Genomic DNA, 18,280 nt, shown 5'->3' with positions numbered 1-18,280 from the left:
CACAGTCTGGTGGAATATCTCACCACCATGGTCTGAGGGAATATCCCACCACCACGGTCTGAGGGAATATCCCACCACCATGGTCCAGTGGAATATCCCACCACCACGGTCCACCGACGCATCCCACTGCCATGACTTTGGCAGAACATCCTGCCATGGTCCAGCAGAGCATCCCAGCACTGTCTGGAGGAGGATCCCACTGCCACACCCTGCTCCTCCTCCGAGGAATTCCACCTTCCAACAACAAACTGCAGGGATTCCGCCACGCCCGGGAAGCTGGGATCAAACACACTCCGGGGCCAGCCCCGCGCTGACTTTCCCAGGGGTCCAGCTCGGGCACTGTCCCACCCTGGTGCCCTCCTGGCATCCTGCAGAGCCTTCCTCAGCTCTGCTCCTCCTCCTCTCCCAGCAGCAGGCAGCGGTTCCCAAAGCCGGGATGCCGGAATTCCTGCCCCCTGCCCGGGAAGGATCCCTGCGGAGCGGGGGGTGAGGAGGGACCCCCGGCCATCCCCGGCCCCCCGGCAGCTCTGAGGTAGTTTGAGGTTTGCACGGGTGTGTGTCCAGCTGGCGGCACCTGCGCGGTCTCCAGGAGAAAATTCCCGATTTAAGAGCCTCCAGCCGGTCTCGCTCCGCTCTGGAATCTCCTCCACGGTCCCCGAGCAGTGAAACACGGGATAAATTAAAACCAAAACGTGAGGAAAGGCTGACTGGACGAAAGGGGGAGGATCCCTCCTCCCCACGGTGATGTGGAGCCACTGATGGTCATTCCAAGATAATTCCAGCCTCACCCAGCGATTCCCAAGCGCTGCTCCGAGGCCAATTCCAGGCTCCGGCTCCAACCAACCAACACCCGAAGCCTCCCAGGCTCAAGCACCGCTGGTTCCTGCTGCCCCATCGCTGCTCCCAGAGCAAATCCACGGCCAAATCCCGGCTGAAACCCCGGGAAAAATCCCAGCTGTGCTCAGGGCACAGCCCCAGGAGGCTCAAATCCCTCCGTGCCCTCTGGGGAGGAACCGCCTTTCACAGGATCACACCCAGTCCAGCCAAACAGAAACCAAAAACAGCTACGGCGGGAAAAAAAAGGAATTAAAAAAACCTGAAGAAAATAAATCAGACCCCCTCCCCAGAAAAAAAAACAAAAATCCACAACCTCCTCTGAAAATGAGAAAATTCCAAAAATATCCAAAAGCCTGCGTTGTGTGGAGCAGCAGGGACAGGGAGGGGAGACCGAAAGGAATTAAATTAAGGAAATGTCTTCAACTGTCTCAGAGCAAGTCTGCGTTTCTGATGGATCCTCTCGGAGTCTAAAAACAAAAACTCTCAAAGTTGGAGCTAGAAATTAAAAAAAAAAAATAAAAAGAGGTTTTTTCCCTGGCACTGATTAACTACTTTTACTGCTTTTCTTTTTTTTTTGCCTTTTTTCTTTTTGTCCTTTTTGGGTTTTTTTTAAGCGCTAAAAAAAAAATAAAAAATAAAGCCAAACCCAAACCCGAGTAATGCCCAGGAAACACCAGCTGTGACTCGGAGCCAGTTCTCTTTGCAGTATTTACAAGGGGTTTCCCTCTGGTTTGATTCCAGAAAACCATTCCACGCTTCTCGGCCGGGATCCGGGGAGGGGAGGGAGCAGGATCCCGCTGCTGAATCCAGGGATGTTCTCAGGGCCCGGGAAAGTGGCAGAGCTCGGAAGAGAAGAAACGGCAGCTGGGATTTGGGATCCTTTCCTTTCCTTGTTCTGCAGCTGGATGGCACGAGGAGACTCCGAGGTGGACCCCAAATCCGAGGCTCTCCCGGGATACGGCACCGAGCGCTTCCAAGGGGGGAATTTCTTCATCCTCATCCCTGGGAATCAGGAGAGCAGCGTCCTTCCCAGAAAAGGGGGAAACCGAGGCCCGAAGTGCTTTGCTTTCCTTCCTGCCCCGTGGCAGGAGCGCCGGCTCTGCCTCCGGCTCCTCCAGCATCCAGCAGGAATTCCGGGCGCTGTTCCCGCTCCTGCCCGGAGCCTCCTCCCAACACCTGCCCCAAACTGAGAGCTCCGCGTCCTTCCTCACCCCACGGACCCCCCGGGATGGGGCAGGGCTGGGGCTGCTCCTGGTTCACGGGGGGGAAAAACTCCAAGGAAAAAAATAAACCCGAATTATTCCTGCCGGGAGAAAAACACGGAGCCGGCGGCGCCGCTCATCCCTCAATTCTGGGCTCCCCTAAATGACCTTCTGTTGGCACAAAGAGAGGACAAAGGAGCTGCTGCAGGGCTGGGGATCCTTCCTGCTGCTTTTGGGGCTCCCTAGGGAATTTTCCCCCGCTCGTTCATTCCAGGCTGGATCCATCTCGCTCCCACCCGGGATCCCACTTCATCCCTCCTCTCGCTCTTCCCAGCTCACTGTGGCTCCAGAGAAAGACGGGAGATGCTCGGGGGCTTCTTCCTTACTGCAAATCACTTTACAGATAAACAACTTCCCTCGGGAAAACAACGGGATTCCCCCTAAAAAAACCCAAACAGCACCGGCCGCTCGCTCCCGAATTCCAGCGGCAGGGACCGGATCGAGGGTGGGGGAAAAGCACCAAGGATTTCCCTGAACCGCCAGATTTCGGGTCCCTGCAGCGACCAGATCTTGGGAGCTGGTGGGACTTTTGTTTCCTTGTGTTTTGTCCCTCGGTTCCCAAAAAAAAGCCGCTTTCTGTGGGAAAAGCCCCGAATTCCCAACTCGCCGCTGTCCGAACGCGAGGCTGGAACAGAACGAGGGGAGAGCCAGAGGGGTCAAGTGTTACACCATTTGTTTGTTGGTTTGTTTTTTCCCTAGGACAAATGCCAGTCTCCCTAAAATAAAAATAAAATCCAAGGAAATGGAGGAAAAGCCATGGAAGCCCCTGTCCCACCGGCCCGAGGGGCGGGAGCTGCCAGGCCCCAATTCCCGCTCCTTTCACCCCAAACTGAGGGGAATAAAGGGACTGATGGGAATAAAGGGACTGATGGGAATAAAGGGTCGGGGCCTCCCCTGGGGGGATCCCACGCTCCTCCCATCCCAAACATTCCGGAGGGGAGGAGCTGAGGGGCGGTGGGACGGGAACAGCAGCACCAAATTCCCTTTGTCACCACGGAATTTTGGATTTTTTTTTCTTTTCCCCCCCCCCAGCACTGGAGCAATTGAATTTTCCTGCAGGTACAGCAAAAAAAAAAAAAAAAAAAAATAGCAAATGGGATGATTTTTACAAAAAAAACCCAAAAAACACCCTGTGAACATTTGGGAGCAGGGAGAGGCTCATCCCCCTCCATCCTCAGGGTGGGATTTGTCCTCTCTCTCTCTCTCCCTCCCCTCGATGTGCGTTTATATAAAAAAAAAATTGGCTCCCACTAATGCACTAATTTCTCTCTCTCTCTCTCTCCTTCTCACTTTTTTCTTTTTTTTTTTAAAGGTTTTTTTCTTTTTTTTTTAAATTATTTAAATTGCCTTTTTTTTCTTTTTGTTTTTCTTTTTGTGTTTTTTTTTAATTTTTTTTCTTTTTGTTTGGTTTTTTTTAAATTTTTTTTTTCTTTCTTCCCTCGGTAAAACGGAGGCAAAAAAATCTCTTTGTAAAATATTTTCACAGCATCATAGTGGAGAAGATGGTTCGACGCCGCCCCCGTGGCAGCCACGGGAGGTCGGATCGTTTGGGTTCTGGGATACATATAAATATAGAAATATATATATATATATAAATACATATATATATATATGGCTTCCGAGTAGCTTGAAAATAAATCGCCTGAGCTGGTGTGGTTTAAATACCAGCAAACCCCTGTAACCCCACTTTGCATAGTCAATGCTGCCCTCACAGCCCGGGAGTGGAAGATTTCTGGTTCCCAGAGCTCTGGAATCCGTGGATTTCTCGCTGGAGATGGATTTGAGAAAAGCCTTTCAGCCAGCGGCAGGATTTGGTTCGGTGGGTTTTGGTTTTTTTTGTGTGGTTTTTTTTGTTTTTTTGTTTTTTTTCTCTTCCCCCCCCCCCTCAACTCCGATTTAAATTACACCAAAAAAAAAAAAAAAAAGAAAAAAAAAGGAAAAAAAAAATGAGGAAAAAAAAAAAAAAAAGGAAAGAAATTAAGTTTTTCCAACTGGTGGGTTCTCCAATTTGCCCGAGGTCTCGAAGAGTCGCGACATCTGACAGCTCTTGTGGTGTGGTGGAATTCATCAGCTGGCTTGAAAAGGCCAAAACCAAAAAATATCCAAATATAGAAGCTGCTGCCATCTTTTCCACTATGTCTGGAATTCCTGTCGTTCTCCATAGAGAGCTCATAACACCTGGTTACCTGCACATAACTCCTGGCTCACAAGAAATTATGAAACTTAACTTCTCTTTTCATTAAAAAAATAAAATATTCAAGACTATCAGCTTTTATATAAAATATCAGCAAGCCCCCCGAAAAAAAAAACCAAAACGAAACAAAACAAAAGAAAAATAAAAAAACAAAAACAAAACCAAACCAAAACAAAACAAAAAAATAATCAATTGCTGAGGTAACTTCATACCTTGAGGTAGCTTTTTTTTTTTTCTTTTCTCCTCTTTTTTTTGTGGTTTTTTTTTTCCTTTCTTTGTTTTTTTATGGTTTTTTTCTCTCTCTCTCTCTCTCATCTCTCACAGCACAGCAATCCCCGGCTCTGCCCCCCTCCCCTGGGATCCCGGGACAGGACCTGCTGCCCCCTCTCCTTCCCCACCCCTGCTCTCCTGATTTTGTGGTTTTTTAGGGATGCTCCCGGGGACTCTGCTGGGAAGGGCTGGTCTCCTCTGAGCCAACAGCAAAAGCATCAGTGCCAGTTTGGTTCCAAATTCCAAATTTTCAGCCTGGAGTTGGCTCCCCCCCGCCCAGGGGGGTTGATCCCACGGATCCAGCGTCGCCCCCTCCTTCAAAATCATCCCGAATATTTTCTTTTTGCTTTCCCACCCTCCTGCTCTGATCTGGGGGGGAAAGAAAATCCCTGTTTTTGGCTGGATTTGCCGCAGAAAAGCCGGAGCTGGAGCTGGAGACGAGACCTTCCCTGCCCGGGGGAGGCAGCAGCAGCTCCTGACCCTTCCCAAACTGCTCCACATCCAAACCAGACCCTTAAAAACCTCCCTCAGGTGTGAAATCCGTTAAGAGTGACGGGAATCAGTGACCATCTCACAGCCCTTTTGTTTTTGGGGTTGTCTCGGGAATCAGTGACCATCTCACAGCCCTTTTGTTTTTGGGGTTGTCTCGTGGGAACAGCTTTTCCTGCAGAAGGGAGGGGGGTGTGTCTGGGGGGGGATTCACCATCATTAAATAGTGAAAAAAAATATATCTCTTTATCAGCTCATAAGAAAAATGTGCCCAATTTCAGGAAGAGGGTTTTTTTTCCACCCCACCTGGAGAGATTTGGAGGGGGGGGGAGACATAAATGGCCCCAGGGACGTTCAGGTGAGTTGCTCCTTAAACATTCCCTGGGGAATTCTGCACCCCTCGGCCCCCCAGACCCTTCTGCACGGAGTTCCCATTGATTACTCAGGAGATGAGCATTAATCCCGGGTTTCCTACCAAAAAGGGACTTTTTTTGCCTTTTTTTTCTCTTTTTTTTTTTTTTCTTTTTTTTTTGGTGGTGGTTTCTTCCCGTTCCTGAAGGGAGGAGGGAAAAGCCAAAGCCACTCCCTCAGCCCTTCCCTTCCCGGCCTTGTCCCCAGGACAGGTTCTCACCTCCCCAGGGAAAAAAAGGAGGAAAAGGAGGAAAACTGTCCCGTGTCCCATTTCTGCCATTATTTCATAGGCTTCGAAAAAACTCCAAAAATTCAAAAAAAAAAAAAAAATCCTTTCAACTAACCTAAACTGAAAAGAAACATTCAGGAAAAAAACCAAAATCCCAGGAAATGGAGGTGTTCTCCTGGCTTGGGAGGCTTCCCAAGGCACTCCAGGGAGGGAGGAATAATCCACTGATCCTGCCAATCCCACTGGAATGAGGCTGGAGAGGTGCAGAGGTCCCAGGGATCACAGGCCTTTTGGGGCTGGTTTGGTGAAAAATAGGGAATAAAAATAAAAAATAGGGAATAAAAATAAAAAAATAGGGAATAAAAATTAAAAAAATAGAGAATTAAAAAATAGGGAATTAAAATTAAAAATAGAGAATAAAAATAAAAAATAGGGAGTAAAAATAAAAATAGAGAATTAAAAAATAGGGAATTAAAATTAAAAATAGAAAATAAAAATAAAAAATAGGGATTAAAAATAAAAAATAAAAATAGAGAATTAAAAAATAGGGAATAAAAATTAAAAATAGAGAATAAAAATAAAAAATAGGAATAAAAATTAAAAAAATGAAAAATAAGGAATAAAAATAAAAAATAGGGAATAAAAAATAAAAAATTCAAAAATAGGGAATAAAAAAATAGGGAATAAAAATAAAAAATTCAAAAATAGGGAATAAAAAATAGGGAATAAAAATAAAAAATTCAAAAATAGGGAATAAAAAAATAGGGAATAAAAATAAAAAATTCAAAAATAGGGAATAAAAAAATAGAGAATAAAAATAAAAAATAGGGAACTAAAAAAAGGGAATAAAAATTTTAAAAAAAAATAGAGGGGGAAAAAAAAACCAAAATAAGAAAATGACCAAAAATAGGCCAAAAAATAAGCCAGGAAAAAAAAAAACAACCCTAATCCAAAAGAAATGCTCCAAAGGGTCTCTGCTGCTCGGGGAACATCCACCAGCCCCGGGGAAGGAGGGAGGGAGGGCTCGGCTGGGACGGGACCTCCAGAGGCTACTTAAATGAGGGGGCAAGTGCTGCTCCCACCACAGGGGACATGGTGGCCCACGGGGGGACGTGGTGGCCCACAGGGGGACGTGGTGGCCCAGAAGGGGACCTGGTGGCCACACTGACCACCACTGTGTCCCCAGCACGGCCCCTCTGTGTCCCCTCAGCCCCTCGTGCCCATTTAAGTAGCTGTGGAGCTCCGAAGGGCTCCGATGGTCCCTTCCCTGCCCCTCTGCCTTGGAAGCCAATCAATCAATCAATCAATCAATCAATCAAACTGCCTTTAGTGCTGCAGATTAGTGAAAAGGTCCCGTCCGTGCTCGGTCACTGATCCCAGCCCCTCTCAGCCCCGGCCCCGCTCCTGCCGCGGTCCCGCCGCCGTGGCCGCCGCTCCTATTTCCTGCGTGCCTGCGTCTGCCCGCTCTGCCCCTTCTGGTGCTGCTGCTTCACCTGCGCCAGGATGTCCCGGATCTTGCGCTGAGCCATCTGGGAATGACACCGTGGGGATCACAGGGTCAGCTGGGCTGGAAGGGACCTCCGGGATCATCCAGTCCAACCCTCGATCCAACCCCGCCGTGGTTCCCAGCCCATGGCACTGATGCCACATCCAGTCTGTCCTTAAACACCTCCAGGGATGGAGCATCCCCCACTTCCCTGGGCTGGGCGACAGCTCCTGGAAATGGCTCCTGGAAATCCATTCCTGTCCTATTTTTAGGGGGTTTTTTCCCCTCCAGAATTCGGGTTTGGGAGGTCACACTCTGTGTGTGCTCCCACTCCCACAGCTCTCCCTGCTCCCCCACCATCCCACAAACCCCCCCACAAACACCCCCGGCCAGGCATGGAGAGAACTCCCACGGGAGGATACCCTGGGATGGACACGCTGGAGAACCCCCCAGGGCAGAGCAGGAGCTCTGGGGCCGTGGCCGTGGCTCTGGGGCCGTGGTCGGGGCTCTGGGGCCGTGGTCGGGGCTCTGGGGCCGTGGCCAGGGCTCTGGGGCCGTGGCCAGGGCTCTGGGGCTGTGGCTCTGGGGCTCTGGGGCCGTGGCCGTGGCTCTGGGGCCGTGGCTGGGGCTCTGGGGCCGTGGCTCTGGGGCTCTGGGGCCGTGGCTCTGGGGCCGTGGCCGTGGCTCTGGGGCCGTGGTCGTGGCTCTGGGGCCGTGGTCGTGGCTCTGGGGCCGTGGTTGGGGCTCTGGGGCCGGGGCTCTGGGGCCATGGTTGGGGCTCTGGGGCCGGGGCTCTGGGGCCGTACCTGGCTGGCGTAGAAGTGCCCGATGATCTTGACGATGACCTGCTCGTTCTCGTCAGGGGTCTGGTCCCGCGGCACCACCACCTCGGCTGCCGTCAGGTTCTGCAGCTCGTTGACCTTCGGGGAAGGGGTAAAAGAAAAGGGATGAGTCCTTCCGTGAAACCCCAGCCGTCCCCCCAGGAATTCCGTCCCGGGCTGTCCCGTCCCCCGGCCCAGCTCACGGTCTTGCCGCCTTTGCCGATGACCCTTCCCGCGGCCGAGGCGGGCACGCGGATGTGCGTCTCCAGCTTCACCTCCTCCTTCGGCCCGAAGAAGTTCTCCTCCTTCAGCTTCCCATAAATCCTGCCCTGTGCCTGTGGAAGGGGTGGAGCACGGTGTCAGGCACCACCCAAAAATGTCCCACCCCTGCTTGTCCCCCCCAGCTCAGTGAGCTCCATCCCCGGGACCCGGGCTGGGACAGCATCCCACAAAATCCCAGGTCCTTGGAGTTTCCAGCCAGCTCAGCCCCCGGGAGAGCTGATCCCGGGTTTACCCGGCTGCACACTGGGGGGGCTCAACATCGGGGTCCCCACCCCGCTCCTCCCTTCCCAGCTGCCCAGGGCAGCACAGAGGGACCCCCCAAGCCCCCCGGGGTGTTGGCAGCACGGGGAGAACCTTGAACTGGGCTTCTGGAGGGCCCGTGATGACGACCATGCGCACTTTGGAGTCCGGCGTCTCCGGAGGGGCGATCTGCAGAGGGACAGACACGGGGTGACATCGCAGCGTCGGCCCCGGCCCCACCGAGGTGGTTTGGGTGGGTTTTGGGTGGGTTTCCCGGGAGAAACGCTCCCTCTCTTGGGGAGGTGGTGGCGGAGGGCGGGTCCCCCCCAGGGCAGCCCTACCTTGATGGAGGCACTTGCGAACCGGGAGAGCTGCTTGATGTGCTGGCCCTTCTTGCCGATGATGGCCCCGACCGCCTGGGCGGGGATGAACACGTGCACTGTCTCCTGCTCCGGGGGCTGCAGGGATGGCAGGGAGAGCTCAGTGTCACCACCCAGGGCTCAGTGTCACCACTCAGGGCTCACCATCACCACCCTGGGCTCAGTGTCACCACCCAGGGCTCAGTGTCACCACCCAGGGCTCAGTGTCACCACTCAGGGCTCGATGTCACCCTTCGAGCCCCACTGACACCCACAGCGCTCCCAAGGGCGCAGGGCTGGCTGAGCCACCAGCAGACCCCGTGGGGGCCAAGCACCTTCTCAAGGGATTAAGGACCCAGACCCCGCTCCCATGCTGGAGCTGCCGGCAGCAGGGAGTGCTGGAGGCTCACTGGCCATCCCACAGCTCCTCTCCCTGCGGGAGACAGCCCTGAGCTGGAGGCAGGAGCGGCTGGAGCTGCCCAGGGGTCACCTACCATGAAGGAGCTGTACGGGGCGGCCCCCGAGACGCTGCTGGGTGGTGGAGGCACCGCGTTGGAGGAGGCAGGGAAGAGGCCAACAGCAGCCAGGTTAAGGCCAGGGATGAGGTGGGATTGTAACTGAGGAGAGAAGAGGGTGTTGCTTTTGTCAGGGCACCAGCCCAGAGGGCTCCTGGCAGCCGGGGCAGGAGGGACCCCACTCACACTCATGGCAGCCACGTCGTTCTCGTAGGCTTCCCTCACTTTCTTCATGATCTCCTGCTCTGCCTTGCAGCAGTTCTCGATGGAGCCCTTCACCGTGATGGTCCTCTCGGGGTTGTACAGGGTCAGGTCCTGCAAGCTGGTGGGAAGGAGTGTCAGCACCGAGCCCCTGCTCCATCAGGACCTCCAGCCCTTCCAAGGGGTCCCACTGAGGTGCTGAGGACATGGGGTGCCACTGCCACGCTCAGGGCAGGGCCCAGCACCGTGGTTTGCACTGGGAAGGCCACTCTACCTTCCCCAAAAGCGGGATTTAAGAGCAAAACTCCAGTCCTGGCCATCAAACCAGCCTGGGCTGAGCTCTACAGCCCTGAAGGGGTGGGAGGAGACACTGAAGGGATGGAGAGGGGACACTGAAGGGATGGAGAGGGGACACTGAAGGGATGGAGAGGGGACACCAGAGGGATGGGGAGGGGAATACAGAAAATATAACACCAAGGTCTTTCCAGAGAGCTCTGGGCACTAAAGCATCTCTGCCCACTCATCCCCCGCCTCCTCCTCGTCCTCCCCATCCTGCCCCGGGCTGTGGAAGTTCTGCCCTGGTTCCCCCCTCGAAGGGAACAGGAGCCTTACGACGAGATGGTGATTTTGGTCTCCGTGTCCTGCTCCACCTTCTTCAGGTTCCGCCCCTCTTTGCCGATCAGGCGCCCCACGAAGTTGTTGTGGGCCAGGATTTTCAGAGGCACTTCGTCGGCCCTTGGGAGAGGAACAGGGGGAAAACCCAACGTGAAGGACCAGGGCAGCCAGAGGAGGAGGGGTTTGTTTGGTGCAGAGGGATGAGGGGAGCTGGAATCCCGCTGCCTGGAGTCCCCCAGGACAAAGCTCCTGCCCCTGTGGGAGCAGCACAGAGCCCAGGGAAGGGACACCCGTGGGACATCCTTACGTCTTGGTGTCCTTCGCCTCCTTCTGCATGATCTCCAGGATCATCTTGCAGGCAGCAGAGCAGCCCTCGGGGGTGGAGTGGATGCTGATGGCTTTTTCTGCGGCCCCCGCGTTTTCTTTCCGGTGCACGTCGATCCTGGGAGGGCGGGATGGGAGCTGGGAAGCGGCTCCGTGGCTCCCCAAGGCCAGGAGCACCGGCTGCTCCGCTCCCCCTGCGAGCCCGGAGCTCACACCCCGCTCTGGGCTTACATCTGCACCCAGGGAGGGCAGGAGGGGCAAATCCTGGCTCGACATTCCCCGTGGGTGCAGAGCTCAGGGGCTCCAATCCCCCCATTCCAAATAAGGCACCAGCATCTATTTATTTTAAGCCACAGGAGCGATTAAGGGGTGGAACAGACACGTGCCTGGGGACAGGGTGGGCTGTCCATCACCCCACATCCCAGATAAGGCCTTCCTTGGGGGACCAGAGCCGTGGCCAACATGAGCTCAGGGGCCAAACCCTCGAGCACAGGGGGGGAGTTCAACAAATCCCATTAAAGGAGCCTGGCTGGGCCCCATCCCAGCCCTGGCAGAGGGAGATTCCGAGGGAAGAGCAGCCAGAGAGCCTGGCTGGGGCAGAGAGCAGGGGGGTGGCTCCTGGACACACAGCCCTGGGCCCTGAACAACCCATTTCCCAAAAAAACCCCAAGCCAGCATCTTAATCCCTGTGAGAGCAACGAGGGTGGGAGAAGGGACTCACTTGGACTGGGTCTGCTTGGTGATGTTCCTGATGGTGGCCCCTTCCTTGCCAATGATGGCCCCCACGTACTGGGTGGGCACCAGCAGCCGCAGGGGGATGTCCACGGGCTGCTGCTTCACCGGGGCCCCCGCGGAGACGGGGGAGCCCTGTCGGGGGGCCCCTCGGGCCCCAAAGCCCCCCCGGCGCCCGTTCTCCGGCCCCGGCACCGACTGCTCGTCCGGGATGTAGGAGACCTTGAGCGCGTGGTTCTCCAGCTGGTGCCCGTTCAGCTTCATGATGGCTCTGGGGAGGGAGGAAGGGTTGGGCTGCAGGTCCCCCCTGGGCTGCAGGTCCCCCCTGGGCTGCAGGTCCCCCCCGGGCTGCGGGTCCCTCCCGGGATGAGCTCAACCCCAAACCAAACCTTCCCTGGTGCAGGAACACCCCCAGCGCTGGGAGGACCTGGCACCCAGAGGGACTTTGGGTGAGCCCAAATATCCCGAGGGAAACCCCCCCCAGGTGAAGGAGGCAAGAACGGGACTGTGCAAGGAGCGATTCCCACGTCCCCTGCACGTTGTGGGTTCTGCCCGGTGCCTCGAATCCCTCTCCCGGCAGGAATTCGGGGGTGCAGGGGCCGAGAGCTGTCGGTAGATGGGGCTGGCAGCAAGAGCAAGGCCGGGGGTTGGTTTGGTCACGGCTCTCCCGCAGCTCCGGGAAACCTCCCCGGCTCCACAGCGCGGTCGGGGACTCACAACTCTTGCAAAAAACACCCCAAATTACCCGAAAAAAAAAAACCGAAACAAAACTAAAGCTTGCTGAACTGAGATTTTTCCCTGCAGGGCATGAAGGAACCAGGGAAAGCCGCTGGATGAAGCCCGTGCATCCCTGGGGGAGGAAAAAGCAGGGAAGGGAGCTGCGAGCCTCCCTTTGACAGAGAGAACACACGTGCTGCCGGGTCTCTGGTCTGATGTTTGGTCCCCCCTTTTCTGGGGACACAACTCCCGAAATCACTGAAGCCCAAGGAAATCTCCGCTTTTGCTCGAGCAAAAAGTTACAGTTTTACACTCTGAACCCCCAAGAGAAGCCCAAAAACTTGGAAATCCATCTGAAGGTGAAGGAAAACAAACCAGAGCACGGGGGTGTCCGCAAAGATTTGCCTCATTTTTAGCCAGAATTTAGGAATCTGGGGGTAATCTGGCTCACAGCACGGGAAGTCCTGTTTTCTGCAGGCAGGGAAGGGGCCAGAGCTGTGGCAGGGAGGGCAGAATTCCCGAGGGATGGGGGCACTCACTGCCTGGTCTGCTCCCGGTTGGCGTAGGTGACGTTGACCACGGCGGTCTCACTGTCCGTGTTCACTGCGGGAGACAGGGGCAGGAGCTGGAGAGGCAGCACAAAACCAAGGACCAGAGCCCTCCCAAAAAAGCCCAGAGACCCCTCAGACGAGCCCCTGCTTGGATAAATCCCCTCTGGGGGACTTGCCAACAGCTTTTTCCCTGGGGGGAGAGGAGGAGAGGAGCATCCCGAGGCTCAGACCCACCCTGGGCACTGCAGACCCTCCTGGTTGTTGTATCCAGAGGCTCAGCCCCACCCTGGGCACTGCAGACCCTCCTGGTTGTTGTATCCAGAGGCTCAGACCCACCCTGGGCACCGCAGACCCTCCTGGTTGATCAGAGGATACTGATCCACCCTGGGCACTGCAGACCCTCCTGGTTGTTGTATCCAGAGGCTCAGACCCACCCTGGGCACCGCAGACCCTCCTGGTTGTTTTATCCAGAGGCTCAGACCCACCCTGGGCACCGCAGACCCTCCTGGTTGTTCAGAAGGTGCTGATCCACCCTGGGCACTGCAGACCCTCCTGGTTGTTCAGAGGATGCTGACCCACCCCTGTGCTCTGTGGCAAAGCCACCAAACCAACCCCAGCCCAGCCCTCTCTGGAGCCCGGGGACGATCCCAGGAGCTCCTCCGAGCCCCCCTTTCCGTTTCCAAGCGGGTTGTGGTAACTCTATTCCCATTAAACATCCCGGGGGCGACATTAAACCTCTCCCCTGGAGTGCTCAGCGGCAGAGGCTGAGATAAAATCTGCTGAGCAGAGCCAGAGAGCCCCCGGTGCCTCGGGAGAGCATCCGGCACCTTCCCAGAGCGCCGGGAATGATGCTGACCCAGCGCCCGGGGTGGGAACAGCCACTTGTGCTGCCCCCAAACCCACCCCACGGACTCATCTTTGGGAAAACAGGGAACACACACACACACACACACACAGAAAAATGCCTCAGCCACCAGGCTGAGACCTCTTGACATCCTCAGCCTGCTGACAAAGGGAAAACCACGTGTCCATCCTCCCCCTCCCCAAAAAAAAAAAAGAAAAAGATCCGGGGTAAAAAAATTAACCCCCCAGACTCAGCTTTTCCTCCTGCAGCCTCACCTTGCTCGCAGCTCTCCACGGTGCCGTACTGGGCCAGCAAACCATCCAAAACCTGCGGGAGGCAGAGGGGGGAAAACAGACCCGCTTTACCCCGGGATTGTCAGGGCTGATCAGGGGGACGCAGCCCATCCCTGCGAGGCAGCTGTCTGGTCATTAAGATTTCACAAGCAATTAGATGAGGGAAGCTCCTGCCTGCCCCGGGATGCTGGACCAAGGGGCCTCGGAGCCAGCGGGGGGGGAAGAGAGAGTCAGGGAAAAGTCCCAGCAGGCAGCGGGAAGAAAGGATCCATTTTGTTCCCTGTACAATAGATAAATCATAAAACCCGGGTATTAATGGGGATTTTTGGTGGTGTCGCTTACGTCGCCTCTATCCCTCGATTTTACCCCTGTAATGGGAGAGAAACAAGCAACGGGCTTGTATAATTAGACCCAATTAATGACAAAGGAAAGGGAACACTGACTTTAATCCCAAGTACAGAAACCTGGAGGGGGGGAATTAGGCCCTAAATCTGATCCGGTCCTGCCCGCTCGCCCCTCTTACCTCCCATCGCAGCTGGGGGGGGATGTTCCGGATCTGGATTTTCCGGCTCCTGGAATGAAGGAGAAGTGATTAAAAAGTGGATTTAGGGGCCCAAGTGTGTCCATCCTGGTGGATCTGACCAAGCTTTGTGTCTCCCTGCATTCCCAGGGGTTCTGGTGGCTCTGGGCTGGTCACACCCAGCCCAGCCAGGGATGGGTTTGTGCTGCAGGTTCTCCCAGAAGAAAATTCCCAACTATCCCCCCCCAGACCTTTGGCACTGGGAAGAGCCCCAGTGGCTGGAAAGGCAGAGGCTGTTCCCAGATTGAACAGAAAGATTAGAAAGCAAACAGGGAGCTGTGCCTTCCCTCAGCAGAGGGATGAGCCCTGGGACAACGGGAGCATCCCTCCCACATCCCAAAACCCAGCTGAGGGGCTGGATGGGCTCCGGGGGGAACCAAGGCATGGACAACCCGGCTCCTTCCCCCGGGGTGGGCTCAGGTTGCTCCTCCACTCACACTTTCGGCTCTTCCCAACCTCGCTTTTCCCAAAATAGAAACTCTCTTTATAATCCCGGTGCCAGGTTTGCCCCGGGGGTGTCGTTTCCCCCCTGACCCCCCACGGAGCAGCTGCTGGAGACAGCTGAGAGCAGCCCTGGGATCATCCCGTGGGATCATCCCGTGGGATCATCCCGTGGCACCCGCACCCGCCGTGCCGCTGGACACCCCAAATCCCCCCCAAAATCCCCCCTTTGGGTGCCCACAGATGCAGCTTTGTGCTGCCAACAGTGCCAGCCCCCCAGGGATGGCTGCTACCCCTCCCTGGCCTCTTTTTTTTGGGGGAATAGCCAAAACTCCTGGTTTTTCAGATGCCTAAAGAAAAGGAAGGTAAATGTCACAGCCACGGCAGGCAGCTCCATGTGGGGTGAACACCCTCAGACCCCAACACAGACCCAGCTTTGAATCCAAAGGGTGAATAAACACGGGAAATAATCCAAAGAAAAGGGATAAAATGAGGTTCTGGGTCATTATTTTCTAATCACACAACTTCAGCTCTCCTGTCCACGAGGAGGAATCATCCAGCATGGAAGGGCCCAAAGCCATCCCTGTGATTGAGGATAAGGATTGCTCCTCATCCCCCTCACCCTCTGAGGTGAAAGCAGCTGCCTCGAGCACCCCCTCACACATCCAAACCCCAAAAAAGGCCTGGCCAGTTGGCTTCCAACAAAACCAGAGGTGACATTTCCCCAGGACACCGAAGATTTCCCGGAGGTTCAGACCGGAGGGAGGGAAGGGCTGGATTTGGGGGGGTTCTCCCCTCTAAAATTCAAAACAAAGCTCAAAAAAAAAAAATGAGATTTTCCAGCTCAGCCACAGGGGAGGCTCTGAAACACCAACTTTGTCGTTGCTACAGATGCAAACCAGGTGGATGAGGAAAAAGAAACCAACCCAACCCTCCAAATCCCAGCATGTCCGGGGGTGGGGGGAGGGAACTGCAGGAAGGAAAGGGGGAATAGGAGGCTCTGAAACCAGATCCCTCCTTTCCAGGCTAATCCCCATCCCAAACCCCACCAGAGAGAGAGAGATCAAGAAATTCAGAATGCGAGGAATGTGGGAGCCCAGGGAGGGTCAAAGGGATTGGAAGTGACAGAGGAAGCCCCGGAGGTCTCCCCACCGCCCACCCCTGCCACGGAAACTTCTCCGGATTGCCGGGAGCATCTGCCCGGGCAGCGCACGTGCTCGGCACGGACGTGACCGGAATCCAGCGTGCCATGGAGAGAAAAGAGCCATTTATGGCCTCGCCAATCCCCCCTCCCCGATTCTGCCGGTGGCGGCTCCCCCCCGAAAAATCAAATTAATTAAGGGGAGCGGCGGAATTCCCTCTCCGAGAGGAATGGGTGTGGGAAGAGCATCACCTGGGTCCGGGGGCGCCTCGCCGGGGCCGCGGCGCTGTCACTAATATGTTAATTAACCAGAATTCCTCCCATCAGGGCCGTTCCACCGGGGTTATTTGCCTCCGTGGCTGATGGATGTTAAATCCCCGCGGAGGGAGAGCCGGGTCTGTCGAGGTGAGCGGGGCGGGATCCCACGGAATCCCGGGATGAGACAACGCTCCCGACCCGGCTCCAGCGGCGCCCATCGTGCCACGGGGAAGCGGGATTGGGGCCACGTCCAGGACCCTTTGGGGAGCTCTGGAGTTGCCCCACAGAGGGTGGGAAGCTCCCTCTCCGCCGAGCTGGGATCCGGAGCTGGGATCCGGCTCCACCGGAGCGGCCGTGGTGGGAATGACAGAGGAAGTCATGAATAAATAAACTCCGCTCTCTCTCTGCCAGGAGTGGGTCCTGCCGGCTTGGAACGCCGTCGGATCCGCCCGCTCTCCGAGTAAATAACTCCGTGCCACGGCGATTCCCTGGGTTTTTATTCCCTGGGTTTCTATTCACGAGGTGCCAAAGGCGGGAGCTCCTCCCTCCCGCTGAACTCCGCTCGCCCGACCTCGGCTGCCAGCCAGGGCTGGCGCCCGTGCCCTTCCCACGGGCAGCGGCTCCGGAGCAGCCCCAGCTCGTGGGAGAAGGTGGGAGCTCTGCTGGGTGCTGCTCTGCTGGGTGCTGCTCACCTCACACCAAAGGCGGGAGTCTCCCAGATCCTCGGGATGAGCCGGAACGGACGGATCGACCCGGTACAAAAATTGCCTGTTTGCCAGTGTGGGCAGTTCCTGCACGTGCCGGCGACTCTTTGAGTAAAAACACCAAAGGGGGAGGAAAGGGGAGGGTGAAGAGCTGGAGGAACGTACAGGGGGAGGAATTGTGTGTCCCGGGGATGGATCCCGGTGTCACCATCTTCCTGCTCCGCACTGGCGGTGCCCTTTGGGATAACAGCCCTTCAACAGCCCTTCAACAGCCCTTCAACAGCCCTTCAACAGCCCACTGCCTCCATCCCTCAGCCTGGAAAACCTGCCAGCACACCCAGCGGCCCCGAGCGGATCTCCCGCAGGACCGGGAGGCAAAGTGAGACCTTTGGAATCTCCTGGAACTCCATAAACCCTCCCTGGCCCTGGGCTGGGCTCTCTGAGGGGGAAAACCCCCCCATCCTGCTGCACCCGGAGAACAGGAGGCTGCAACAGGTTCCCTGTCATGGAGCTGCACACGGACGAGCCTTCGGGTCAGTCCCTCGTTATCCCCGGGCTCTGGGAGCAGCAGGATGTGCTCCATCCAAGGCTTTCCTCGGATTTCCCTCCAGCCAGCTCTTCAAAGAGCTCGACACACCCCCGGGTTAAACCTCCCTGTGGGGAAAGCCAAGAGAGAGGGAGGGAAGTGACTTGGAGCAACAGGGAGAACCCAGGAGAGCAGCCAGGGATCCTGCAGATCCCGGGAACTGCGGAGATTCCCCTCCCTCCAGGCTGTGCCTGTTGGTGCCATGTGGATCAAACCCAGGGAGGATCAGGAAGAGCCCCCTTTCCAGAAGGGAGACACTGAGGTGCAACGGGAAGAGACAGCAAAGGAGAGGTTTGTGGGTTCAGGGAATTCCCACTGCTGGTGTCTGACAGCCCTGGAGCAGCTGGAATGTCCCTGAGGCTCCCAGAGCCCTCCCAGCCCTCATCCCTGGAGCTGAGCACCCTCCTCACATCAGGACCAACAAACAGGAACCTCCAGGGAAACCCCGATCACCAGGGAGGCAGAACCACCAGGAACACCCCAATTCGGGTCTGGGGGTTCCTTTTGGTTCAGATTTTGATTTTTCAGTCCCTCTGGGAATCATCCAAGCCTGGATTCAGCCCTCGGGATCCCCCCTTCCCTCTGCCCTGGACGCATCCGCAGGGATCACCTTCCAGAGGGTGGTCGGAGCCTCCCACTTCATTAGGAATCCGCTGGTGATTCCCTGGAGTGGCCTGGCACGGCGGTGGTGGTGGCAGGGACCCAAGAAAGGGGCACCAGCCCGCCAGGAGCAGGAGCCTGGCCGGGATCCAGCGGGAGGCCGGGATCGGCGCCGGGAGCCGACGGAAAAGCGGCACCGGCACATCCCGAACCCACAGGAGGGTTCCCTTCCCTCTGCTCCAGCCCCACGGGGCCTTCTCGGGGTGACACTTTGTGGGGACAGAGCCCACCCTCCTCC

At 56.0% G+C, this 18,280-nt stretch overlaps 2 protein-coding genes across 2 annotated transcripts in view; one reads left to right on the top strand and one right to left on the bottom strand.

The window, feature by feature from the left end:
• Window positions 1-18,280, top strand: part of SNF8 (SNF8 subunit of ESCRT-II) — a 104,618-nt gene that overhangs the window by 48,366 nt on the left and 37,972 nt on the right. The window lies entirely within an intron of this gene.
• IGF2BP1 (insulin like growth factor 2 mRNA binding protein 1) lies at window positions 10,205-11,532 on the bottom strand. The gene is made up of 3 exons (XM_064636275.1): window positions 11,257-11,532; window positions 10,519-10,653; window positions 10,205-10,331 (listed from the first exon to the last, which is right to left on the bottom strand). Exons 1-3 carry the CDS (start codon window positions 11,529-11,531, stop codon window positions 10,205-10,207), a joined length of 537 nt encoding a protein of 178 aa, XP_064492345.1. The 5' UTR covers window position 11,532.

This window comes from Pseudopipra pipra, chromosome 26, assembly GCF_036250125.1.
Source record: "Pseudopipra pipra isolate bDixPip1 chromosome 26, bDixPip1.hap1, whole genome shotgun sequence".
NCBI lineage: Eukaryota > Metazoa > Chordata > Aves > Passeriformes > Pipridae > Pseudopipra > Pseudopipra pipra.
The sequence above is the reverse complement of the archived record's forward strand: the minus strand, read 5'-3'. Positions and strand labels throughout refer to the sequence as shown.